Below are 26,943 nucleotides of genomic sequence, written 5' to 3' on the forward strand. Positions count from 1 at the left end.
CTTAAAAGCAACTCTTCTCCCACCAGCTCCCCTTCAGACGGCCTCAGAGGAAGGCAGCCAGCCCTGCAAGAGAACAGACGAGGCACCTAAATCCCGGTGGGGACCTCAGAGAGCTGCGACAGCACTGGATAAATCCCCACAGCTCCTGGCTTGGGGGGGTGGTTTCGACACCTCTTCAGAAATGGGGGTTTGGGGGCGTCCTGGCCTCCGCTGCTGCTGTTAATAGTCAGGTCCCAGCTGGGGGAAGAAGCTGGAAAAAGACTCCAAAGCTGGGGTGCAAAGAAAGGAGTGGATGGCAGGACACTTGTAGGTGCACCGGGAGCCACGGGGCAGCCAGGGAGGAGTGACAGCTCACCACAGGGAGAGGCCACTGACCACCGTGCCCCTGTTCCTGGGGTACAGGACATGGGGACCCTCTTGCAGCATCACGGGAAATGGCAGCTCTGAACAGGGCTGGGGGCACTCAACACCAGGGTTTTCTGTAGCAGAAGGGGAACGTGTGCCCGGCCCCCTGCTGTGAGCATCTGAGTGGCTGCAGGGTCTCCTGGGACCATGCTTGCCCACATCCCAGCATATGCTGCACCCAGTGCCAGCGTTGTGGGCAGCACAGGCAAGAGCATCACCCAGGGATGGGTACCATGAGCACCCACGGTGGCAGCCAGGAAGTCCACACAGCTCTGGGGCTCCAGGGTGGCAGGAGCCATGCCCCCTCCCAATGATGGCTTCACCCACGAACACCTCTGCAGGGTGGCAACAGTCCCAGCTGCTTGCAGCCACATCGCTCCCTGGGTCTCCTCCGGACTGGCATGGGTGGCACCGGGGGCTGGCAGAGGGGTGCCGTGGCCAGTGCCCCAACCCCATGTGACAGCAGCAGCTCCTCCACTGCTTCCTGCAGCTCCGAGCAGGACACCCCAGGGTCCCTCTGCAATAACCCTGCACCAGAAGGGCTGTGCTGGCTCAGCACCCACCACCTTTGTCCCCTCCTGTGTCCTGCGGCTGGGACATGTCTCCTGCCTGGGCCACGGGCTGGAGAGCAAGCTGGATGGTGGCTGCGGCTCCCATGGGACATGGGGTCTGGCACCCACTGTGCACCAGTCCTGTGCATCCCACCCACTTCGGGATGATGCCGCGCAGGTGACCAGGGATGGCAGAGCCCCTGACTTCACAGCTCCCTGGTCACATGTGTGACACAGCTGTGTGTCAAGTGGGGACGTCAGCATGAGCTCCCCAGAGCTACTGGGGGAGCAGATGAGGCAGTTTGCCCACAGGACCTGGTGGGTTGTGGCACTGATCTTCACTGACAGCCCATCGAGAGCCAGCTGCCGGCTGCCATTGGCACTGAGTGGACGTACAACCAGCTTTGTCCACAGCAGGGATACCCGACTGGCTTTAACGCTCATCACATCCTATGAGGGTTTTTTTGGCCACATGTCCAAGGGGCCCGGGAGCACAGGTGGGTGCTGGCAGCTCCATGAAACACTGAAGGTGCACAGCAAAGGCCAGCAAAAGGCATTTGGCTTTAAACAGCAGCAGAGGACCCCAGGGAATGCGTTGCTGGGAGAAGAGGAACAGACTTTATTTGCAAGAAGCAGTATCGACTACGCAGAGATGGTGGGGGCCTTGGGTTCCTGCTTGTTATGCATATAAAGCCCTGTCTCACCCTGAAGCTGTGGGGGATAGATGCTGGAGCTGGGGTGAAGCCGGAAGGTTGGGGGGTGTCTGTTTCCGGTGGGGCTGTGGAGCCCAGTGGCTGGGGAGAGCTTGATACCAGGAGGAGATGGGGATCCCAGTGCCGCTGGGGCTGGGGGGGGCAGGTCTGTACCCATAGTGGTGGCTCAGCATCAGCCCTGCTGCATTACAATGCTTGGGAGCTGGGCTGGATCCAGGAGGGCAGCACCCCACACCACAGCATTAGGAAGCCCATCCTGGTGGCATCAGGGTGGCTGGCAGAGAGGGAGCCATGGCCCAGGGTCCTACCTGGTCCGGCGGCAGCAGGGATGGGGTGGGTGGGCTGAGCTGGCTGAGGGCCCCACGGCAGCTCCATCCCAGCACTGCAAAGTAAAAGAGGCACATGAGGGTCCCGGGAAACCCCCGGCCATGGCGGGGGTGTGGCTGCTGGGACCATGGGACACCTCAGGGGGACATCGAGCACCCTGAGAGACCCCCCTGCAGCTGCAGTCCTGCTGAGCCAAACTGAACTGTAGCCCAGCGAAGCCACTGTGTGCTTCCCTGTGCCCTGGGGACATAGGCACTGCGTCCCATGGGCACTGGCATGTCCCCCCACCCAACCTGGTGGTGCCCTGCCACCTGCAGAGCCATGTGAGGCCATGGCGGCAGGGGGACCCGGGGACAGCATGGTGCTGGCATCCCCAGCACTGCCTGGGGTTGCCATGGTTTCTCCAAATTATTCCTCCTCTGCGAGGACGGCGTGGGTGCGTGGGGAGGCTGCTGGGGCGGCAGCGCTGCAGGGGGCCGGGGGAGCCGGGACTTTGCAGCACTGCAGGGATAACAGAGCGCCTGCAAAGCTGTGGACAGCCCCACCAACACTGCTGGTGCCCAGCGCCACTGCACTCCCACACCTCACCTGTCCCCGACACTGAGTCCCCTCCACAGGGAGAGAACTTTGCATCCCCTCTGCTCTCCTACACCCTGGCTGGTGGGCACCGGGTGCCCCGCTTCACCCCCAGCCCTGCCTACTCTTGGTGGGCACCAGTCTCCCTGCCCAGGGTCTCCACGCTGTGTCACCCTGGGGATGCTGACACCAGCTGGCAGTGCTTTCAGGGGTGCAGGTGCCCATTGAGCTCCCTGCACGGGAGCCACCCCCCGGGGACACAGCCAGCCCCGCACCTGCATCCCCACCCCCAGAGAAGACCTGGGCAGTTTGTCACAGAGTCCCCTGTGCCCCTGTTGCTGAGCAGGACACACGGACACCACTGCCCAGCCTGTCCCCGGCAAAGCAGCTCCCCTCCACCACACCTGTGGTGTTGCCAAGGGGCACCTGCTGCGCCCACAGGACCACCCCACAGCTCAGCCTGGCAGTGCTGCAGAGGCTGGTGCCAGCCACATGCCTCTGCCCCACTCAGCACCCAGCCCTGCACCCACCACTGCCTGTGAGGTCCTGCCTGCAGCTGGGGGCTGCCCTCGCTCCCAGCCCAGCATCTCACGCTGCTTGGCACGCTGCTCCTGCTGTGCCACACGTGAGCACCCAGCCTCCAGCAGCTCTGTCCCACAGGAGCAGCACGAGGGTGCTGGGGGCTGGGAGCGACCCCGGGGCTGCCAGAGGGGCCTGCGGGAGGCTGCCAGGAACTGGGTCGCTGCCGGCATGCAGCACGTGCAGTGTGTGCAGTGGGGCTGTGCAGGGCCCTGCCAGCACACATTGCGCTCCCCTGCCCTGCAGCACCCTGCCTAGGCACTGCCCCACATGCTGCCTGCCCCATGCCCATGGCGAGGATGCTGCCTGCCTGCTCTGCCCTAAGTGCTCTGTCAGGACACTGCCCGCAGCCTGCCCCCGCTGCCTGCACGCTGCCAGTGCACCATGCACTGCCAGCACACTGCCTTCACACTGCCTGCACACTGCACGGAGCGCACTGCCAGGGCACTGCTCCATGCACTGGCAGCCCGCTGTCCCCATGCTGCCTGTGCATTGCCCCAAGCTGCCTGCACACACCGCCCTGCCAGTGCGCTGCCCCACAGCCTGCCCGTGCTGCACAGGGCACTGCCAGGGCACTGCCAGCTTGCTGCCTGCCCCATGTACACAGCAAGGGTGCTGCCTGCACACACTGCACTGAGCACACTGCCAGTGCACTGCCCCATGCATGCTGCCCACACATTGCCTGGGCATTGCTGCACACCCTTCCCGCACGCTGCCTGCACACGTCCCACTGAGCAGACAGGCAGCGCGCTGCCTGCCTGCATGCTGCCTGGGCACACTGCACGAGGTACACTGCCGGCACACTGCCAACACATGCAGTGCACTGAGCATGCTGCCACTGCACCACCCCACAGGCAGCCAGAGCACACTGCCAGCACACGCTGCGCTGCACTGAGCTCACTGCCTGCATGCAGCCCCATGGGCACTGCCAGCAGGCTGGCAGCACCCACACTGCCCCAAGCCCACTGGCAGTGCCTGCACCTGGAAACATGGCCAGGACAGCATCTCGCATGCACTGCAACCACCGTGCTTGTGCAAATGACGCTGGAGATACCGCTGGTGCACTGCCGCGGGTGCAGTGCCTGCGCATGCTGCATGCTGTGCCGTGGGCACTGCCAGCCCACAGCCCCGCTGTGCACAGGCCTGTGTGCTCTGTGTGTGCACTGGGAGGGCGCTGACAGCCGACGCTGCCTGTGCACGCGCTGCCTGGGCGCTGCTTGCACCGGGAGCTGGCACACGGCACTGCCTGCAGCAAGGGAACCCACTGCTACCTGGCCCCTGCCCTGTGTATGTGGCAAATAGACACTTCCCCCTCTGTGCCACCCCCAGGGCACCCCCCAACACACACAGTGCCCTGTGCCCCTACAGCATTGCCCCTCCACACACCCTCTGTGTCCCCCCAGCTCTGACCCACGCAGCCCTGTGCCCCTGCCCATGCCTTCCAGCCTGTGTGCCCTCGGCACCCCCCACATTCCCCCCAGCCCCTGCCCTGAGCCCCCCAGGCTTCCCGCACACAAGGCTGCATGGCCACAGCCCCCCTGGCTAGGCCAGTACCCCCTGCCCTGCCTGCACCTCTGGAGGGGCTCGTTCTGGTGGGGGGAGCAGCACCCCCAGCCCAGGAGGGTACCGTGGTGCTGGCATCCAGGTGAGTGGTGAGCAGCACCCCAGGGGCAGCAAGGGATGCCCCCACCCCAGCCAGTCCCCGGCCCCCCCTCTCTGCCGACCTGGTCCTGGCACCCCACCCTGGAAGGGCACCTGCAAACGGCCAAGGTTGGGGGGCTGGGGGGACGCCGGGCCCGGGGGACCCCCGGTGGGTTTGCAGTGCCCGGGCCGGGTGGGGGTGCATGGGGCGGCCCCCGGGGAGGCAGCCGGGGGGAACGGGGCTGTCCCGGGCGCTGCCGCCGCCGCGCCCCGCAGACCCCAGGGCGGTGGCCCCGGGCACCCGCCACGCTGCGCACCGGCACCGGGCGGCACCGGGCCCGCTGGGCCGCGCAGGGCGCTCAGCCCACCCTGGGGCCGGCATCGCCGCGAACCGGGGCGGGATGGCCCAGCCCGGGCACTGCGGCGGGATGGGGTGGGGAAGAGATGGGATGGGGATGAGGATGGGGATGGGGTGCGACGGGTTGGGATGACTCGGCCCGGGGGTGCGGGATGGGGATGGCCCCGGGGGGCCTGGAGGAATGGGATTGGGAAGGCACTGGGAGATGGGATGGGGACGGGGATATGGGACCTGGGGGGATGGGGGCGGGATGGGGGGAGCGTCGGGGGATGCGATGGGATGGGGATGTGGAACACGGGGGAATGAGATGGGGTCTCGGGGGGGGGGACGGGACATGGGGGGATGGGACGTGATGCGATGGTCCGGGGGGGTCGCGGGGGGATGGCCCGGTCGGCGTCCCCCGGGGGTACGACAGGCCCCAGCCCCCTGCCCGGGCCCCCCTTACCTGCTCCGCGCCCGCCGCCCCGGCGGCCCCCTCGCCGCATCCCCGCCGCCGCGCTAGGCTCGGGCTGCCGCCGCCCCGGTGGCCATGGCCCGGCCCGGCTTCGCCCGATCCGGCACGGCACGGCACGGCACGGCACGGCACGGCACGGCACGGCCCGACGCTCCGCCGCGGCCGCCGCTTGTTTTCCCATAAATACGGCAGGCGGAGTTACCGGCCAGGGCCGGGACCGGGAGCCACCCACCGGCGCCGCCCCCGGCCCCGGTCCTCATCAGCTGGCCCCGGTCCCCGGTCCAGCTCTGCTCGGCCCCGTCCTCCATCCCCGCCCCCGGCAGCATACCCCACCCCCTGCGGGATCCCCCGGGCAGGGTCTGGGGGACCCCCGGCGCCCCCGTGCCCCTCTCCTGGTGCCATCCCTCAGGGGGTCCCCCCGCACCCCGGGTGTGGGCACCAACGGGACCCCCAGTGCCCTCGGACAAGGGACCAGCGTCTTCTGGAGAGGTGTCGGGGGTTCAGCCCCACGTCGTGAGCCTACCGCCCCTGCAGGGAGTTCTGCCCTTGGGGGCACCTGCCCTCGTTCCGGCAGCCCCCCAGTGCCAGCAGCCCCCCAGGGCCATCCCCACCGGCACCACGTCCTGCCTGACCTTGGCACATCACTGCGGCCCTGCCCGGCAGCGGCCAACTAGGCAGTGAAATCCCCTGATAAGCTCCTTCGTGGAGTGGCCTCGTTTTCCCAGAGGCACTGGGGCTGTCTCTGCCTGTGGCAGCCGGAGACCCATGGGGGGATGCTCAGCAATGCGACGGGCAGCGTGCCGAGATGGGCAAAGGTAGTGTCTGACAGCTCTCAGCACACAACAGCCCCAATGCCAGAGCTCTGCCTCAGTTTCCCCATCTCCCACCTCCTTAAGCCAGCCTCCGCTGCCTACAGCCCCAAACACACCACTGGTGCAGCCAAGGGTCCCAGCAAGTGTGGGTGCCCTGGCAAGGGGCCTCGGCACTGGGGACCTGCTGGGAGCTCATGTGGCTCTGAGCCCAGAGCTGAGGTCTGCCACCCTCCATGTGTGTCTGCACAGCGGGTGTGTACTGGGATTTGCTTGATTCCAAAATCCTCCATAGCCAAGACCCTTCCCTCCCTCCACTGTGGCACTGGGAATATCCACTGTTTCCCATGTCTGCACCTGGTAGAGGAGTGCTGGGGTGAGTGTGGGGGCTGCAGCACTCTGGTGTTGCTGTGACTCCTGCAGGAACGCAGCCCAGGCTGATGCATTTTGCCCTGAAATGCACCCTGTGCTCCCAGGGATGCTGTGGGCACAGCTGAGCCCACTGGGGCCAGCAGCACGCACCCTGCCTGGGACCAGGCTGAGCCCCAGGAACTCATTGCATAGATGAGCGGGGTGCAAGAGCTGGGCGGCGGGAGCTGGGGATCAGGGTCAGCTCATCCCTGCTGCACAGACAGGGCCAAGCGGCCCCCCCGGGGCCCTGGGGCCACACTCAGCCAGGCCCTGCCATACCCCCCAGTGCTTCCATTTTCCTCCCTGCAGGATGCAGTGCTCAGCCTGCCACTTTGGCTGCTCCTGCTCCCCCCAGCTTCCTGCCCAGCCCCCGTGGCCTGCACTGTGCTGCTCCATCTGCTCCCTGCCTGCTGCCAGCCCCGCGCCAGCCAGCCCTGCATTGGAGCTGAGCACTGGCAAGTCTCGTGACACGGTCGCTGATGCACATGGGAGCATGGGCCAACTTGCTGCCCAGGGGGGTGCCAGGGCTCAGCATCCCCCATGGGTGCACTCACCCAAATGATGCAGGAGCCCAAATCCTATGGGAATGCATGGAGTGGCAGCACGGAGGATGCTGTTGCCAGGTGGGCACAGAGATGCCCACCCTGAGGGCTTCCACCGTGGTTCCACCCTCTGTCCGGGCAGCTGTGGCCCTGAGTGACACCTGCATAGATCAAGGTCACCCGCGCAGAGCTCTGCACTGCAGCATGGCTGGGGGCCTCGGCTGCCTGAAGGCAGGGGATGAGTGGGCTGGACCGTGTCCCCCAAGCCCCATGGTGAGGGGTGGTGGGACCATATGCTCCCACCACGCGGCTGCTATTTTAGACTGGAAAGTGCTGAGGGGTCCAACTGGACCGTGGGCACCTCTCTGCACCACTGGACTGCCATGGCATGTGCTGAGGTCACTGGAGCTATGGACACCTCCTCCTCCCCCACCTCCTCCTCCTCCTACTCCTCCTGCTGGTCGAACCAGGGGCAGCCTGGGGGAGAGGAGAAGGGGAAGATCCAACAGGAGGAGGATGGAGCCGAAGGCTGTGGCCGGGCTGGCTGTTCAGGGCTCACTGGGAGCGGGGCAGAGGGGCTCTGGCAGCGGCTGACACCTTCCCCCAAGCACTGGGGCATGCTGCTGCCTGTGGCTGTGACACCCCTGGGCACTCAGTCTGGGGCACCCAGGGAGGGGGGGCAGCCCCAGCCCAGCTCCACAGGCACTGAGAAGCCCCGGGGTGGCCCTCGGGCAGGAATGGGGGGCTGCCCCCTGGCCTTGTGCTCACTGCCGCAGGGCTCTGTGGGAAGGGATGGGACTATCCCCTACCCCTGCACAGAGGACGGCTGTGTTGGGTCCTCGCCATGGGTGTGCAGGTCCGGGCTTGTCCCTGGCCAAGCTGCCAGGGGCCCCTGTCCTGCTGATGGGGGACACACGAGCAGCCAGAAGGACAACACAAGCTGGGGCTCATTCTCGCAGCCGTGCAAGAAAAAGGCCAGCCCAGTGCCTGTCCCCAGGCAGGACCAGCTTCTGTCCCTGTGTCTGGGGTCTGTGGCCCAGCTGCCCCGCTGTGGCTCGCCATCAGGGCCAGGAGCAGCCAGGCTGGGCTGGTGCAGGGATAAACCCCCTCTTCTCTTGGGGTTTCTGCCTGCTCGGTGCTGGGTCCTCCCCCAGGCCCAACGAGGAGCAGAGCCAAGATGTGCACTGCGTCCCCGTGACTGTTTCCGCACCCATGCTCCTGCCCTGGTCTCTGCTGATAGTGGCCGGGGAGAGCCCCCCGCTCCTGTGCCACGCATGCAATGGTAACTCTAGTTGTTCATGCTAATCATTCAGTGACTGCTGGCACATGCAGTGCTGCAGCATGCCCTGGCTCTGCCAGGGAGGATGGGGGTGGGCAGCACAGGCTGGGGCTGAGGGCTTGGTTTGTGCATCTCCCTGTCACCATATGCAGTGTGTCCCCAGTCACTGAGTGCATGTGACAGACTTGGTTCTGCCATGCCTCGGCCAAGGGGGAAACCAAGGCACAGAGGAACAACGTGCACAGGTCACACTGGGGTCTGTGGTGATGCTGGGTGCTTGGCCAGCTCCAAAGCAGGAGAGACCTCAACTTGGGGGGGCACATGGGGGCTCACATCACTGGTCCTCCCCCAGGACCAGTCCACTGGGGCCGCGCAGAGAGCTGGGAATGCAGGGCCAGAGGATGATGCAGACAGGCAGTGCCTGTTGGCCACCCACCACCCCTGTCCTCAAAGGTCACCCGTCCTGTCGTGGCTGCAGTGAACCTGGATGCCTCCTCCCCTGTCTCAAAGGCACCTCGTCCTGCCGGTCCTGGTGACAGTGTCACCAAGAGCCCTGTTCTGTCCCCAGCTCTCCTGTCCATTGTCACCAGTGCCTCACTCTGACCAGCACATCCCTGCAGGCGCCAGGGAGCAGCTGTGGGGTGAGCCAGCAGAGCCTGCCCGGCCCGAAGCCCTGCTCTCTCCCTGCTTGCTTGTTCAACACCCACCTGGCTCAGGATATCAAATCTCCTGAGCACCAGCCTCCTGTGCCCCTTGGTGCAGCTCAGAACAGGAAGGGGCCACCCAAAGTGCGGCCCCCAACAAGTGCCCCGGGGTCGCTGACCCCAGTTGGGCCGGACATGACTGCAGAGGCCAGTCCCCAAACCTGCTGAGCTGAGGGTTCTCCTGGCTCCAGCCCTCCCATCATGAGGGAGTGGGGACTTGCCCAGCCACAGCAATGTGGCAAGGGACAGGGGAGCCTGGTGGTGACCATGTGGACATGGGTGGAGGGGGACAGCTCTGGCCGTGCAAGTATGGGGCAGTTTTGAAGCTGGAAAGACCTTTCTGGGCATTTGAAAAATGGGGTATCACTCTGCCAGGAGGGCCAGAGCCTCACTGGGGAAGCAGGTTACAGGCAGGGCCAGACAGGCAGCGAGGGAAGGCCTCCAATAAAGGGGTTTTCCCAGGACTGCCCCAGCCCCAGCCTGGCAGCGGGACTGGGGCACTGGTGCGGTGGTGTCAGGGGAACCCAGCATGGCCCACTCTGAGGGAGCAAAAGGAGCTGATTCCTCAGAGAAGCTCAGAAAGCAATTGGGGAAAAATAATTTGAAGGACATTAAACGCAAAGGAATGATGTCCACCTCTGCCACGTGCTGGGCTAATTATTGAGACAGCGAGATGGTGCATCCTCACCCAGATAGATGTGCCTTGTGCTGAAGCTACGAACCCACTTGCTCATCCTGATGGACCAGGCAGCCAGGCCGGTGCTGGTCATGCTCCGGAACCTGACAGGCTGGCAGATGCCAAGCAGCCAGCAGGTCCTGAAAACACCCAGCCTGGGGAGACAGGGGCCAAGCTGGCCTCCCACAGGATGCCCTTGCAAGCCCAGGTGACAGGACAGGTTAATGCTGCCCTGTGGGTGCTCAGGGCTGTCTGGGGCAGTGGGTGTGTGACATGGCAGATCCCCACTAGCAGCTCGGGACCTATTGCTGCCTGGCACAGAGATTCTGATGCTGCTTTTGTTGGTGAAGGGCTGGGCAGCCCCAAAGGCATGGCACCAAGTCAAGACAGAGGCAAGCACACCCTGCGCGGGCTGGGCAGCTCAGCATAGGGACCGCAATGGGAAGCGACAGCGCGGTGCAGGCAGCCGCCAGCCTGTCCTTGGGGCCACCCGTAAGACAGAGCCCAGCATCAGGGAGATTGCACCCACAGGGTGATGGCTCGGCATGAAATGGGGCTGGGGCGCGACTCAAGTCGAGCGTAAGCTGCTCCAGTGAGGCAAGCGAGGAGACGGTTTCTGGGTCTTGCTCGGCTTCCTGAACACAGCAGAAACATCCGTGTGACCCCAGTGTGCAGGCTGTAGGAGTGGGTCGGGTTTCTGTACTGAGCATTGAGAGTGATACAGGATCCATGCCATGCCACCCGTGGCCTGTGATGCTGTGGGAAGGGGAGGTGGGCAGGGGCTGGCCAGGCAGGCGGTGGCTGCCAGCCCCTGCGCTCAGCGTGTTGCTGGGTCACTCCCCACGGGTGCTGCAGCCACTGAAGCAGTGTTTACCAGGCCGAGGGTTCCAGCACGGGGGGAATGGCATGGGGCACCCCAAAATGGGATGGGGGGGCTGTGGCACCCACCTACGGCCACCCTATGGGAAATGGGGATGATGGGCACCCAGCACCTTGCTGTGCCCTCAAGGGCCCTGGGGAGAGCCCCTCTGGGGACCTACGTGCAACATGGATGGCACCGGGAAGGTGTCGGGGATGCTGCACAATGGCCCACTCCCTCCCATGCTGCTGAATTTACAGCAGAGATTAATATTTGATATCTTCCCTTTGCCCTGGGCTCATCACTCCCCAGTTGCCATTCTCACTGTGTGCGCAGCCAAGGCAGGCAGTGCACTGCAGCCTGTTGGGGAACAGAGCATCAACTGCAGGGCCAGTGGAGTGGCTCTGGGGTGGCCAGAGCCAGGGGCTGGCAGCCTTCATGCCCCCTCCCCTGCCTGCAGGAAAGGGATGAGATGGGGGGCAGCACAGGCAGGCCTGGGGGAACAGGGTGCAACAGGGCAGGACAGTGTCTGGCATGGGCAAGGGGAAGACCTCTCCCCTCCCCCCACCCCACTGCAGGCAGTACCACAGCAAGCTGCTGTGGAATCCCCCATTTCCAAGGCAACATGGGGATTCCACAGCTGGGAATGAGGCAGAGCTGGGATGGGATGCTTGCTGCTGCCCTGCCTGCCTGCCCGCTTGCTTGCCCCTCGCTGCTGCCCACTGGGCACCCCGCAGCTCCTGTCTCGGGTTGATGCTCTTACTTTCCCTGAGCGAGGAGCAACCGAGCTGGCTGATGTCAATGTGATGCCTGGGCTGGGTGCAGGGGGCTCTCCCCTCCTTCCAGCTTCTCTCCTCCTCTTTCTCTCGCATCATCTCCCTTCCCCCAGCTCTGAAACAAGGGAGAAGCCAGGCCCTGCTGCCCACTTCACGGGCTCGGGAGGGAGCTGGAGCCTGCCCTGCAGCCCCCAACCTTCGGTGGCAGAAGAGGGTGAGTGTGAAGTCTGTAAAGCAGCTGCTGGCTTTAGGGTCCCTGCCTGTAAAGAGGGTCATAAACCCCACATTTCTGCCTGCCTCCTTGGGAATGACAGGTTGGTCCGCAAAGGCCAGCAGGCAACGAGTCTTGAGCTTGAGCACAGGGCATCCATCCGCTGCCCCGCAGCAGTGCCAGAGGCAAGAAGACACCCCGCTTGGGGTGCCCTCGCCCCCCATGAAGAGGGATCCCAGTGTTGCTCTCCCAGCGGGATGCAGCACCAGTGTGAGGTGGGAGCTGTGCCTTGGCAGCCCAGGCAGGGCAGGCAGCACCAGTGTTGGGCAGGGCTGCCGGGCATCACTCCAGCCTGCCCAAGCGATGCCGCATGCCACCATCAGTTGCACACGATCCCCCAAAGCTGCCAGCCCCTGCAGTGACGCATGAACTGACCTCCTCGGTGCTGGGCTGCTGACTCCAACACTGGGCAGTGCTCAAGGCAGCAAGGCCAGGTTGGGAGCCCACCACCTTGTCCCCTTCCACAGAGCCATTTCCTGCCAATGGCACAAGAAGGGGTGTTTCTCCTGCCAGCTCCAGGGAAAAGCCTGCTCTTTTCCCAGCCTGCTGGCTCCTTCCCACAGCCAGTCGGCAGACGCCAGCATGGTCTCCGTCTGCAGTTGCCACCCAGGCCAAATCTCAGGCACAGGCAGAGCTCCCCCATGCCAACACACGCTATCCTGGAGCAGGGAGCATTTGGAAGAGGGGAGACCGGCATCTCTCAGGTGTCCCCTGCCACTGCGAGATACAGCAGCCGCCTCCTCCCCTCATCTCCCCTCTGTGGTGACAGAAAGCCACACCACTGTTTCCCCTCCTTGCTCCTGCTGTAAGGCAGAGCCTGCCAACAATCTGGAGATAACTAGGAGTTTTACAGGTTCACAGGCTGGCTTGTTGCCCTGTGGCAGTATCCCACATACAGCTCCGAGCAGAGCACACGTGCATACAGATAACACCTCCTGCTCTAACCCGTAATGGTGCCTGGTTTCTTGCAGGCTGTTCCGCACCTGAACCCGCAGCTTTAGCCAACTACGCCACATCTCACCTGGCCAAGGTCTGCCTGAGCCTACGGGACCCACAGGGCTCAGCCACGACAGCTCTCTGAAGGTGCCAGGGGATTATTTACCTTTGCTCAGCAACTTCCCTGTGAAGTGGTTGAAAGATGAAGACTGGATACTGACCATGAGCTGCCCTAGGGCCAGGAACACGTATGACATGCCTGAGATGCCGAAGGCTTGTTTTGGAGGCAAACCCACAAGTAAAAAGGCTCAACCACTTGCCCTGGTATCTTTAAGCAGCAGACTGAGCCAACACAGGATTAATTACTTTATGCCATGATTGAGACTGTTGCTAGGTTACAGCAACCAGTCCCTAAGCCCATCCTACTGCGGGACTTCCCCAGAATCACTCATTTGCAAGCTCAGGGGCATCCCAGAGGACAGGCAAGTTCTACAGTCTCTCCAAGATGCAGGACCCTCGACTGCAGGGAAGCTGCAGGCAGCACACCCATTAGACATCTTGCCCGGAGCCCAGCCACCTGCCTGCACGCAGCCCTCCAACTCTGCCTGGCCCATCCTGCACTGGGGCCTGTCGCAGCCCAGGTGTTTGTCTGGTCCTGCAGCACCTCCAGCAGCCTGCAGCTGCTCGCAGGCCAGGCCTCCTCCAAGAGCACCTGCAAGCTCCCACATTCATTTTGTGTCCTGCTAAAACCCGAGTTTCAATAACTTTTTCATGTTCACTGCTGGATGGAAGGAAGCAAATTCCCACCCCGGGCCTTGGCAAGCTAGGGAAAAACTTGTTGTGACCTTATGGGAGCAACAGAAATAGGGTGAAGCTGAATCCCTCAAAGGGCAGGATCACTGCACTCCTTGCATGCGGCCCTTGTCATAAATCATGGGGAACGATGAAGACCTGGTACACTAGTGAGCCAGCTGCTAGCTGCAAGTCCTCAGCAGGATACAGCTGTGAAAAAGGCCATCCCCATCACGGGGTGCAGCAGGAGATGTATTCTACAGGAATCATTAAGTATCAGCTCTGGCATGACCTCATCTGGACTGGCATGGCCACAGAAAGATGAACTCAAAGTGGAGCCAGTGCCAAGGACGGCTGCTAACACAGCCAGGGGACAGCCTGTCCAGCAGAACAAAAGCAGAGCAGGGACACAAGCCCTGTCCGCACAGGGCTAGGAGTGGTGAGCAGTATTTAAACAACAGTGCTGGCAAAGGAACAAATAAGCATAAACTGGCCAGGAATAAATCTAGATGGCAATTATCAGACAGCTCCCGAGCCTCAAGGCAGAAGACTGATGCACAGTTTCCCACAGGGATGCCAGAAACTGAGCTGGTTTGGGGGTGGTGGGAACTGCAAGGACTGGTCACTCTGTCCTTGTGCTATGTTTCTACCTGCTATGTTTCTACCACCTCCACAAGGGGGTGGAGGAAGCCATAGGTTGGGTATCAAGAGACATGGTCCTTTTTTGCACAGGCTGTGTCATGCAGGGCTGGGGTACACGGCTCAGCAGCAGTGCTAAGCAGCTTGATTCTCTTGCAGGGATAAGTTTTGTGACAGCCACTAACACAGATTAGAATGAGCAAAAGCTTTAGCAAGCAGGGACAGACACCTGTGCTAAGACTTGGGCGAAAGATGCTGTGAACATGCTGCCTTTGCACAGGAGGAATCCTTGGGGAGATGATGTACAAGCACGGAGGAGTCTGACAGCTCCAGGCCACTCAGGTGCAGGTGAGATAGAAGGTCTTACTAACATCAGCTTCCAGCCCGGGAGCCACAGGGATGCCGGCACAGAAAGCCTGCTATGAAGCCTGCGGAGATCAAAACGTCAGTCTGCTCTCGGAGTATGACTTCACCCATGTCTCGTTGCAGCAGCCACACCAAGTCATGTGCCAGGAGTTGCCAAGAGTGACAGGAGCTGCTAACTGTCACACTGGATTGTCCCACTCCAGGGACAGATACAGCAAGGAACACTCCCTAAAATAAACACTGGGTGCACAGCTCCCATTCATGTCTCGGGTTAGCAGCACAGCTCCGGCTGTCCCAGCTGGGATACTACACATGCTGTCCACAAAGCAGACACGGACTCTGGCAGACTAGTCTCCTCTCCTCCTGGAGGGCTGCCATACCAGTCTGATGCTTGAGCGAACCGAGGCTGCTCATCAGGCAGCTCTTGTACCGCTGAGCGATCCTAGCTGGGAAGACACAGTGGGTGGGAACAGGGGACCTTGGAGTTACCTCATGACTTACCATGAATGCTCTGGCTTCAAACTGGCACAGTGGAAGCCAAGATGCAATCATATCGTGGCCAAGGGCCCCACGATCTCAACCAGCCAGTGGTGCGGAGCAGGGCACGGGCAGTACAGCTTTCAGGTGTGTGCCTCCAGCAGCAGCCCCTGAGGACAGGGCTCCTCTTGGCTGTGCTTGGGAACCAGGCCCAGCTGGAAGACTACAAATGCAGCAATAAATCTGCACTTCTCCCTCCTGCTGCTCTAAACCAACTGAGACCTTGTACAGCATGCAGCTCTGGCCAGCATTAACTGCAAGACATCGCAGCTTCTTAGCCTCAAGCTCTTAATTTTTTTTTTTGTGGATGACTGATAAAACCCAAAAGCAAATACACTGGTACCTCTAGAGATGCTCACAGGAACTATTTATATCAATGTGATCCTGCAGAAGCTTCCCCATAATGACAGGCACGTACACATGCTTTTTATATTTAGCTTATTCGAAACACTGGGAGACATGGGAGAGCCCAGCTCAGAAAAGGTCTATTTCTATCTTCCCTCACTCATGGTTGCTGGCACTGGATTACACCTCATGCTGTATCCCTAACCAGTTCAGCATTCCCCAAAAACGGGAGAAGTTTAAGTCTAAAAAGCACCTTTTAATTGCTATTGCCTTCCATGCTCCATGCCCACAGGGTGGGATTCCTCTGGCCTTGCTGCCAAAGCTAAAACATGCCACACACCCTCTTGGGGCTCTAGCATAAGTAGAGCTCCCGCATCTGCTCTTCTCTTTTAATGGAGTATTTTGGAACATAATGACTCATCTTTGCTTGTTTTTGTCTCAGCTCCTTGTGCTGACAAGGAACACAAGCTGCAGGGAGTGTAAAGGCTCCTACAGTGGTCAAGTCTGGCCCAGGTGAAAGACAAACCAATGCCAATATCAGTGTTTCCAGGGGATGTAGCGCCTCTACAGCCTTCTGCTAATCAAGAGCTCTGTTTGCAAGGAAGCAGAGCTGAACAAAAACACCGTCTCCCTTATGCTGCATGAAACAACATCTCTCTCAGGACAGACTTCAGTTTTGGGGAAAGAACTCATGGGTTTTATGTTCAACTTCTTTTTTTTTTTTTAAACTATTTTTAATTTAGTGCCCTGTCCCATGAAGTGTAAGAATGCAAGAGCATGAGGAAGGGGCAGCCGGATGTCCTTCTGTGAAACAGTCCTGGAGGGACACGCAGCGCCTGAGCCCAGACGGACATGCTTGCAGTAGAGAAGAAGATATGCATAGGCAGTTGTAGAACAGAGCTTTATAGTCAGAATGGATTGTACCAGTTTTTTTTGGATGCAAAATGGAACATGACCCAAAATCTTCACAGAACAGAAGTGCTTTTGGAACACAGCCAGCTGAAGCTTGAACACCTGCCTGCCTTTTTGCAAGAGAGGCCGCAAACCAGTCACGTCCAATCCACTTTTTCCTCCCCAGACATGCAAAGTTTGAACTGTCCCATGCAATTTCCCTACGGTGTCACGTGAAATGTAGTAATGCTCAGAGAAGTAGGTAAATGGCTAATGGCAGACAGACCTGAACAATATACTGCTCATGCAGCAAAAAAACCTGGTTTGTTTTAGAGGGAAACAGTTACAAGTGCATTTTAGGGCTGGGGGAAAGAAAAAGAAAAATGGAGCAGGTAACAGCCTGCTGGTCAAGACAACTCTGGAGTGGATAACAGATCAAAAAAACACCTTACTTTATAGCAATGTAGAAGGAAACCCCAGTTTGGATTTCATGGTTGACATTTTACAACAAAAATGGGAGAGGAGGAACAAAACCAAATGTCAAATCAACCTGCAAGCAACAGGGTAATGTAATGCACAGAACCTGGAGGGAGCTTCACTGTCTGAGCTGTGAAAGGGACACCAGAACCAAAACAGAAGGGGGTACGGAGAACTAACAAGCTCCATCAAACACAGGGGCTGCTCACTGAGACACAGGCAAGTGCGAAGGGCTGGCCTGTAGTGCCCATCCAATGGCAACTGATGCCTGCTGAGCAGGTATCAATCCATGGGTTTAAGTTCAAAGCAAAAATTAAAGGGCTTCCCAAACTCATGGGTTAGGAGGAGGCTCTTCACTTGGGGCAGGGAAAGGCAGCACACTGGCTGCTGGGAGGCTCGGCCCAGTAAACACGGCTGCAGTATTGACAGAAGCTGGACCAGGAAGGACGCTGTCTGAGCTACAGTGCTTGTCCCTCTCAGTGTAGAGAGGCAGACGGTGTTTGACAGCGTGACTGTAAAATGCCTGAGAAGCAAATGCCTTGCCATACTAACACTTCCCTGTAGACAGTTCTGAAGCTCTGGATATCTTCATTTCTACATGAGAGTCATGTCCCTGAGAGGTACTGAAGGGAGGGGATTCTAGTATATGCAAATTCAAGGGTGGGAAATGCAGAAAAGCACTGATTTTCCTCTCTCTTTTTCAGGTTAGCTTTGCATTTTGCATTGTTTTCCCAAACTGCATAGCAGCTTACGTGTAGTGTCTGAGACACTGGGGCCACGGAAATCAATGGGACTTCATGAATTCCAACAGCAGCACCAGTGAGTGCTAATTAAGCTGCTGTGCAGAAAGGTCCCGTTCAAAGGACTCCAAAATCACATGCACTCTCTCTCACTCTGGCCCTGCAGCTGCTGTTATAGAGAGCTGTACCATAGCTGATTTAAAGCTCATCAACTGCTGGGTCGAGCCATGGCCAATACCACTTTTCTCATTAAAAAAATAGGAAGGATAAAAAGTTAAAGACTTGAGACAGGCGAGCACGATGCGTTCATGCGGCATGTTTTGTTGCACTCCTCTTAACAAGACAGGAATTTCAGGTGTGCAGGAGTGAAACATAGCAGGGGCGGAGCAGGAGGCAGGTCCCCTTCACCTCCCACACCCTGCCAGCTATCTGACGGGGTATCTCTGGAAGGAGAAAAAATGACAGCCTGGAAGTGGGCCTGGGAACTGTGCCCTGAACTTTCCCCTTTCTCAAGTACATCTCAGCTGGATTTTCATTGTGTAACGGATGCACCAGAACAGCACACAGATGCAAAGCTTTTGTTTTGCCAGCTCTGTTTTGAGAGAATATATGGCAAATGGCCAAAGCTCTACACATCTGCACCTGTCTTGGTGTGACTCATAAGAAAAGATGGAGACAGCCACGATAGAAGAGTCCGCTGCACATACATGTGGCCAGCCTACAGCTCTTCATAGTCCCCACCTCCTCGTGGCTTGCTCATGCTGGCTCCTCCTCCTCCAAGAAAAGCCTCAAGTTCATCTATTTCATTGTTTTTCTCCTTGCTCTTCTTCTTCTTTTTCTTTTTCTCCTCTTTGCTCTCCTCCTTCTCTTTGCTCTTCTTGTGTTTGCTCTTCTTTTTCACAGACTTCTCCTCTTCCTGAAAAATAAGAAAATTTTTATTAGTAAATCCTCTGAGCATGCCAGTAACCCAGCATACATCGCCCTGAAACTTGGCTTTGAAAGGAACCTTACTTAGAATGAAGCATCTACTACCAAGGCTGTCTTGGAGTTAATTCCAGAAGACCCTTCTGCGTGTTTGGACACAAGAGAGGAAAGACCATCTGGTTTATATGTGGCAGTGGTCCGTCAGGCAGTTTGTGCTGACAATACCACAGTATTGGACAGGCAGAAATGTCAAAGACAAAGCCTCCTCCAGACTTCCCTCGCTGCCTCTGAGATTAGGTCTGTTGGGGAAACCCCTCTGCTTGGAAGAAGTCATGGTACTATCAACAGATTCAGCCCAGCAGAGATGCACTGCTCTATTTAGTCCTGTATTTTACGAACTCACACACCGCCTTTTTAAAATTCAACTGTTCTAAAAGCTTGCTTTTGAGCTGCGAAGTGGTTAATGGTCTGCAGAGCTTGGGAGGCACAGATCTGGCTGTAGGATGGGAGAATGGAAGGAAGTCCACCAGGTACACAGAGTACGCTGTAGAAGGCCACCCATCTCCTTGGCTGGTAGATAATATGGCAAATCAGCTCTGAGGAATTAAATAGTACCTCTTTGCTTTTCTTTTTCTTCTTCTTTTTCTCCTTAGAAGGTTGTTTATCTGCTCAAACAAAAAAAACCAACACTGTTTTTAATCAATTGAAACTGTAAGAGATGCAATTCTGCCCTGCCCCGATTTCTGAGAACAAAACATTCCATCCTGGAGCCATGTGCAAAGGCAATCCCAACTCCTCAGAACAAACTGCACCCCTGTAGAAACCAACACATGCCCCAGCAGTCACACCCTAACTTAACCATATACATCTATCTATTATCTATATTATTCTGTGTTATGAACATTGACCTGAGTGTTTGCTGTATCACAGCTACTAAGAAACAAATGCAGAGACCAGCTCTACAGACTGGTCCAAAGGCCAAACTGGGGACCAGATTATTATTTCCAGAACTGAAGAAGAGCTCCTGGGAACAATTTCCTTCTGACCACTACATATTCAAAGGCAGACAGAAATCCCAGCAGGCACGGTTTGTGCTTCTGTGAGTTGAGCTAGTAATGGAAAGACCATTCAGGACACACTCTCAGCAGATGGGAGCACCCTAGTAGGCTAGTACTCACTGTTGTTCAAATTGTGTATAGAAATTATATCACCACAAGGCCAAAGCATCAATGCTGCAGCCCTGCTCCACAGGGGTGGCTACTTTCACAGTATCGAATGAATCCCAGAGTCCATCACTGTCAAATCATTTGTCCCAGGTTATTGTCGTTGATGACTTGGCTGATAATTAGACTGCTGAACGTCCACTGCCTTTGCACAAGATCTCCTTTAACAGGAGAATATCTACTTGGCTGTTTCACAGGAGGGTTTATAACTGCACCACATTTCATGTGTGGCATTTGATTGTCAATCTTACCTACACATTCTTTTCCTTGGTTGATCTGTAAATACAATTTAGCCATGGAGAAGTCTAATTGCTGGTCAAGCTCCAACTGACTGACTACCAAGACATGTTTTTATATTTATCCCAGAAAGAGGAGATAGGAGAAACCCATGTTGAATTACTAAAGATGCTAAACTGAAGTTAAATTATTGACCTGGGCCTTGGCAGATGCACTTCTAGCTATTTCAAGCTGTGCCATTCAGCAGCTCAAAGCAACAAGCCGATGAAGCCATCACAGCCTGTGACACCTTGCTTACACTTTCAGAACAGCTATTCAAAGAGATCTCTCTGGTGCTGCTTACAGCTTTTTCTCCCCTTAAGTCTTTAACTTCTCATCTTACATGGTGACATCAGGGGCAGATCTATAGGAAGTTGCTTTGCAGTAATGCCAAGACAGGAGAAATTATTTGTGCGAGTAAGATTTGTTCCCTCAGGGGAAGGGGGAAAAAAAAAGCCTGAGGAATGCTTAGGTTGTAATCAGAACCCCACCCCACCTTTCCCAAAAATAGAAGAGCAAATTGGCAGGGTAAGTCAGAGCATTTTGCGCAAATTGATCCAGATTCTTGAGGGGGTGGACACTGCAATGCTGAGCACCGCTTCCCAGGCCTGCAAGGCTAAGCAGGAAGCCTTATACAGAAGCAGCTTGTGAAAGATGTGCGCCTGCTTCCAGCTGGGACAGAAATAATACATGGCTGATGCCATGGAGGAGCCCAGCTCTCCCCCCCACAATGGGGGAAAGCTTAAAGTAAGTTATTTATGCTGTGTTAAACCACATTAAAGACTCAACACAGGGCACTGAATGAAGTTACAGGGTATTTTATTTAGTGCAAATTGGTTTGCTTACACCCTAGAACCATTTTGGAAAAAACAGATGCCTGACAAACAAAATCAGCAAGAGTGGAAATGAGGTGTGACCTTTACCTTCCTCACTGCTCTCCTTGGGACCAGTTTCTTCCAAACCCAAACCAAAGAGATCTGAGTCATTTTTCAGTTTAAAGGAGTGGACTGTTGATTTCACAGGCTGGGATGGCTTTGCCAACGAGGTATCATCATCGGATATTTCAGAGAGATCTTCCCGGACCGGGAATTCATCCTAGAGACAAGAAAAGGCAGACAACACAGACAAATCTTTCAACTGAAAATCACTAAGCGTTTTGTATACAAAGACAGCAGATGTCAGCAGGTGGGGAGGAGGGAAGGCAGTGGTAGCTGAACTGAGCTGTTATTGCCTGGAAATCAATGCCCTTGATCTTATAAACTCTATCTATTTCTTGCCTTGGTAAAATGTCTTGGTAGCACTGGTACTGGAAAGTGTGCTCTGATAACATTTGCACTACCAAAATCAAATTTCTGATGTAAAGAGATTAAATGAGACCTTCAACTGTGTTAGCGCAACAACATCAGCCTCTAACTGCCCTAGAGAGGCATATCTGTTTTGGGAAAATCAAATCTAATAGGCTGAAAACTCACCTCCAGACCTGTCAGACAAAACCTTTTTCCTGTGTAGCTCTGTGGGGTCTCGCTTACCAGAGGCAACATGCAGCAAGGCCAAGGAAGCGGTCTGTGTTTGCAGAGTAACTCCCTTCAGCGAGTCAAAAGGGAATGTGCTCCCAGGGCAAATTTGCCCCTTCAATGTGAGCTAAAAACCAGGATGCTGCAGAGACTGGACATCACCCAAAAATCCCCTGTCTCTGCATGATGGAAATGAAGTTTAATGATCTTCTGATTACCTGCCAACTGATCCTCTTCAGAATTCGTTAACCACCCTTTCTTTACACACTGACCGAACACGGCCTTGCTTTGCTGCTGACCTAAGCAATGCTCCCCTCCTCCTTGCTAATGGTGGTGTTTTTATGGCTTTGCCTGACTGGTAAACCTTGAACTAGAAAAGCATTCACAAATTGTGGGGCATCTCCCTGACACTGTTGCAATGGCAAGCTCCCTCACAAATCCTGTTTCTCATCATTGCATGCTAAGAAAAGCAAACTTGCTGCAAATACTTTTGCTTTAATATGAAAGTGCCAGGAAAAGCAGGTACTGAAACTGCTAAGCGAATGGAGAATTCCTTAATAAACAGCATAACACATAGGCAAGGTCAAAGAAACCGGGACAACTGTCCTTTCTGCAGGATTCTGGAATGATGCAAACACATAAACCACTCCTGAATACCAGCTAACCCAGACACCAGGAGTATCCCTGAATGGTAATTGCCCATCCCAAATCAAGGTTAGCAGTTTCTAGAGATTGCTCTGCTGGCTGAGAGTGTAGATCACTGAAATCAGTGATATCTAGAGCCAGAGCAGCGAGTTCCTACCAGCCCAGAGAAGATGCTTGCGTTTTCTCCACCTTTACTATACGAGAGGTGCAGAGGGGACTCCCACTGCACTGTATGTTTGAACAGACACCTGCAGGCAGCACTGAGCACCTGCCCACATGTTCAGCATCACAGAGACATTACAGCTAAGCTGGCTATACTGGAAAGTCCTTCTCAGGCAGATTTTCCTACTTAAGTAAGGAGCTGTGCCAAGCAGATTTTGTTATGGCCTTTTGATTGCTGGATTGACTGTAGGGAGCTCACTTGTTCTCTCTCTCTGGCATGCACGCACTTTTACATATTAAACTTTGGGTGAAAAAGATTTGTATTTCATACCTTCCACACTGCTGGACTGACCGTGCTCTGGATTTAGTGAGAATAAACAGCACATTAAAACCTGTACGCACAAATCTTGCTGCTGTGTGGCTTCAACAATCAGAGCATTAGTAGGTTTGTGCTTATATGAAATCTCTTCAGGTTGCTTAGCACCTGACTTGCTGCGACTGCCACTGAGAGATGGGAGAGCAGATGAAAGCTCTGCTCAGTGAGATGCCTCAACACTTCAAGCTCAGCTTCGCAGCAGTGCACAGCAATTCATGCACGTTATTTACCATTTTCTTCTTCTGGCTGTCAGAATCCTCACTTTCGAAGTCTGGGTCATCCATAACAAATGAGAGCATCTGAGTAGCTATTGGTCCCTCTTGATCACTGTCAGACTCCTCAGGCTTTTCCTCTTTGACCACTTTCTGCTTGAGAGTATGTCCTCTGCTTTGTGAAGTGGTCTTTGGGGCCTGGACTGCTGCTGGGATGGCAGCAGTAGCAGCTGGCAGGCTAGTGTTGAGCTTACTGCTGCTGTTTCTTTCAGACCCAGAACGTGGAGGTAAACTGTCAGGAGGCTTCGGGTCAGTTGCTTTGGTCAAAATTTCTTCACACTGTGGTTTCAGAGAATTTCTGGAAGACCTAAGAAAGAAACAAATTGTCAGAGCCTGTCCACACTCCCACTCTGTGAAGCAAAGCACAAAGACCAATTAATAACTGAGTCTGCCTCAAGGGCTGCAATGTGCATCTCAACAGGAGAGGTAGTTCATCCTAGGGGAGTGTGTGTTCAAACACATACCACTCAGAGACTGAAGACAGTCCTCATCCCTGAGGATGCTGATGCACAGGTGCCTGTGCCAGCGGGCCACGCCTGACTATCACCCACAGGATGTGGTACACAGAGAACATGATCCAGTTCATCGTTCTCCAGCACAGGGTGTGGTGAATGACTTCCACTCCCTTCACTACAAGACTCGACTCCTCTGTACTCCTCACGCCACTACGAACAGACATTCAGGCGCTCAGTTACAGTTTCTTGTTCAAACTTGAGAAAAAGGCTGGGCCATTCCCGAACAGAAACGTATGAGCGACCACAGGAGCACAGTGCTCAAAGGCATGCTGCCTAGGTGCGGTGCAGAAAACACTGCATAAAGCAGTCACACCTAAAGTAAATACAGCCCCAGCTTACAGCTGAAGGAACAGGCTGATAGAGACACCAGGATCTCCCAGAGGCCACACAGAAGTCAGAGGCAGGACCAAGAAGAGGCCCAAGTTTGCCAGCACAACCCCACACTTCAGGCTGTGCTTCGTACCTTTTTTTTTCGTGCTCCATGTCCATGTCTTCATCAGGTATGAGTACGACCTTAGAGTCCTTCACCTCTTCCTCTTCCTCCTCCTCACTGGAGAGGGTGACGTTCTTGCTGGGCACCCGTTCTGCTCCCAGCATGGGTCTGCTGGGGATTTTGTCATCCAGATCCAGGTCATCTTGGAAACCTGCCACCATGGGGTTCCCCCCGGGTGCCTCTCCATCGCTGCAAAACAGACAACGATCAGACACAGCACTCCCAGGACGTGCTAGGACAGACATGCCTCCTCCCCTTGAAAGCAGACTGCTTCTTGCCTGGCTTTTCTGGCCAACTTCAGGGCCAACGTCCCTCAGCCCAGGGCAGCTGCACTGCCAGCCTTCTCCCTGCACACTGACCAGCCGCTGCCCCGTTCAGGCTGGACCTGCACCCTGTGGGCTGCAGGGGCGGCACATGCCCTGAACAAAACAGGCCACAGAAGGATGTCACACAGTGGCTGCTACTGCTGAAGCCGAAAATAAGTGGCTGGAAAAGGTGAGCCTCAGTGCCACAGAGCAGCCTGCTACTCCAGCTCTGTTCGAACATCTGTGGTCCAACATGCAAGGATCAGCCAATTAAACCGTGGGAACTGCCTGCCTTAATCCCCACATCCTGTAATTAAACCTGATCATGTACTGCCACTACTATGGGAATTCACTTGCAGCTATTAGCTTCCTGGAATTATTTCTATTTCTCTGGTGCTCCCTGAAACAGGCAGCTACCCAGACACCATAACCATGCTTTAACATTCCTCAAATTAAATTAACCGAAGGACACACTTTTAGAGCTAGGAGTCTGTCAGACTCCCTGGATGTAACACAATTATATGTTCAGAGGCATCTTGACAGAGAGCTTCGCAGCTGAAATTACCAGCTGAGGATTCTTGTCTGAATGTCCCCAGGACTCAAAAATATTAGTACTTTCTGAAGGATTTGCTCATGTCAGGAACATACATATTTTCCCCAGCCTCAGCTGATGAGCCTTTGCATCACCTTTCCTCATTCTATTTGCTTTATCCGCAACAGATATCCAGCTGCTTCCTGATAACCTACCATACACAAGTCACTGTGCTTTTAATGACTCAATACAGATTGTACAAATGCAGCCCTAAAAATATGCAGAGACAAAAAAAAAAATATTATAGCTTGGAACAGATTAGATTTTAGAGGCACAAAAGGAATCACAAAAACCTAAAATCCTTAATCCCGAAGACGGTGGTGTTCCCAGTCACTAGCACAGGGCCAGCACTGGAAGAGACAGTGGAGGATGGTGTGCTGATGGGATGGGAAATGCTGAGGTCCTAACATGGTCCGGCTGATTGTACTACTCACTCTGGCTCTTCTTATGGCTAGTTAGTCATTTACAAGTTCGTTTTAAAGAATTAATATATCTGCCAACAGATAATGGAGTTATTTGTGATAAATGGGACACCACGCTTATGACAACCAGTGCAGCACATTGAGAGTGATTACAACCAATGCTTGTCTGGGTTAGAGTCCTAAGATCAGGGCTAACATCCACTCCCTCCTTCTGCTTTTGGTGTGGATCCCTCTGCTTTCAGGACTCCCAGTGCAGCTCCCAGCTAAGCAGAGGCAGGCTGCTGAAGAGCCTCTTCATCATTAACAGTTGCTCTCATACCGAGCCAGAAAGGAGGCATACAGCCCATCCCACACAAAGGAGAAGAAAACTGGTGCCCAAGACAGTCTCCAAGGCTGGAGGAATTAAAAGTGAGTGATATCTGAGGTCTGCGAAGCACTGGCAGTGTTCCCTCTTGAAATGCGCTGAAAAGAAAATGGAGTTGCATCCTAAAAATGGCAGGATATTATTCTGAATTAGTGACACTGCATTTCTTTAACAGACATTGCTCTATTAAGCACAGAGACTCTTCAGAGATTGCTATCACTGCCACTGCCCTTCTACTGCACACCATACAAGACTTGCAGCCTTTAAAGCATTCCCAGTCCAAGCAGAGCATCCGCGTGTGTACACACACCCGCACAAAGTGGGTCATCTCCCTTTGCAGTGAATACACTGCCTCCATCTATAACTTCAACACAAATTGTTGAGCGACAACTTAAGAGCAAAGCAATGGAGTGAATATACATCAGGAAAATCACTGCTGCAGTATAAACAAGGTCTGACAATGCAAAATTAGTATCAGCTTGTGGTCCTGAAGTTCCAGCTGGAAGGAATTTGGAGCATGCAAAAACAAGCACATTGCACCACTCACTCCAGCACTTGACAAGTTGCCAAGCCTGCATTAGTCTTGAGCCAACGTGTTTGCAGGCACAGGTACCCACCAAAAATGACTACACTCGCCAAGGTCTGTATCTAGCTACTGATCAAAGAGCACATCAGGGTTTCCTCAGTGAGCCCTCTGTCGTGTACACAGGAATGGCTGCTGGTGATGAAGCAAATCCTGCTGCAACCTGAGCACATGGTCTCAAACCCAGATTGACCATGTTCCACTAGCCCTGCCATGTGGCCAGCGGAGCCAGCCCCATGGGCAGCCAGCAGAATCCTCTTGCCACATCAGTTTTTGGGGCTAGAGAAAGAGGAAAAACCCAAACTCTAATAAAGCAGATAAGCTGAGGGAATCACACGCCACAGGATGAGCCTGCGTGACTATATTCTAGGAGATGGGGGGTCTTCTAGTGTGAACCAATCAGTGTCCTCAGCTTCTCTCACTTGGTCTAGTGCAGCTGGGTACCACTATATAAATAACAGATGCCATAAAAGCAAAGAACCAGTTCAAAGTCCTTCAGATATAAGGACAAGGAAATCTAATCAACATTTAAGATAAATGTCTAGTGATTCTGAGAAGACAGAACAGGAATACTGTTAGGTATAGCTTAAACTTGCTTTCAGACACCTACAGCCCACCCATGG

The 26,943-nt window shown here is 55.7% G+C and overlaps 1 protein-coding gene across 1 annotated transcript in view; it reads right to left on the reverse strand.

Moving 5' to 3' along the window:
• Nucleotides 1–18,372: 18,372 nt before the first annotated feature.
• Nucleotides 18,373–26,943, reverse strand: part of RABL6 (RAB, member RAS oncogene family like 6) — a 62,132-nt gene continuing 53,561 nt past the window's right edge. Inside the window, exons 11-15 of the mRNA XM_075716648.1 lie at nucleotides 24,025–24,243; nucleotides 23,005–23,224; nucleotides 20,995–21,172; nucleotides 19,194–19,246; nucleotides 18,373–18,570 (exon numbers count right to left, since the gene is read on the reverse strand). Coding sequence (XP_075572763.1) covers nucleotides 18,373–18,570; nucleotides 19,194–19,246; nucleotides 20,995–21,172; nucleotides 23,005–23,224; nucleotides 24,025–24,243 — 868 coding nt within the window. The remainder of the gene's footprint in view (nucleotides 18,571–19,193; nucleotides 19,247–20,994; nucleotides 21,173–23,004; nucleotides 23,225–24,024; nucleotides 24,244–26,943) is intronic.

This window comes from Pelecanus crispus, chromosome 9 (genome assembly GCF_030463565.1).
Source record: "Pelecanus crispus isolate bPelCri1 chromosome 9, bPelCri1.pri, whole genome shotgun sequence".
Classification (NCBI taxonomy): domain Eukaryota; kingdom Metazoa; phylum Chordata; class Aves; order Pelecaniformes; family Pelecanidae; genus Pelecanus; species Pelecanus crispus.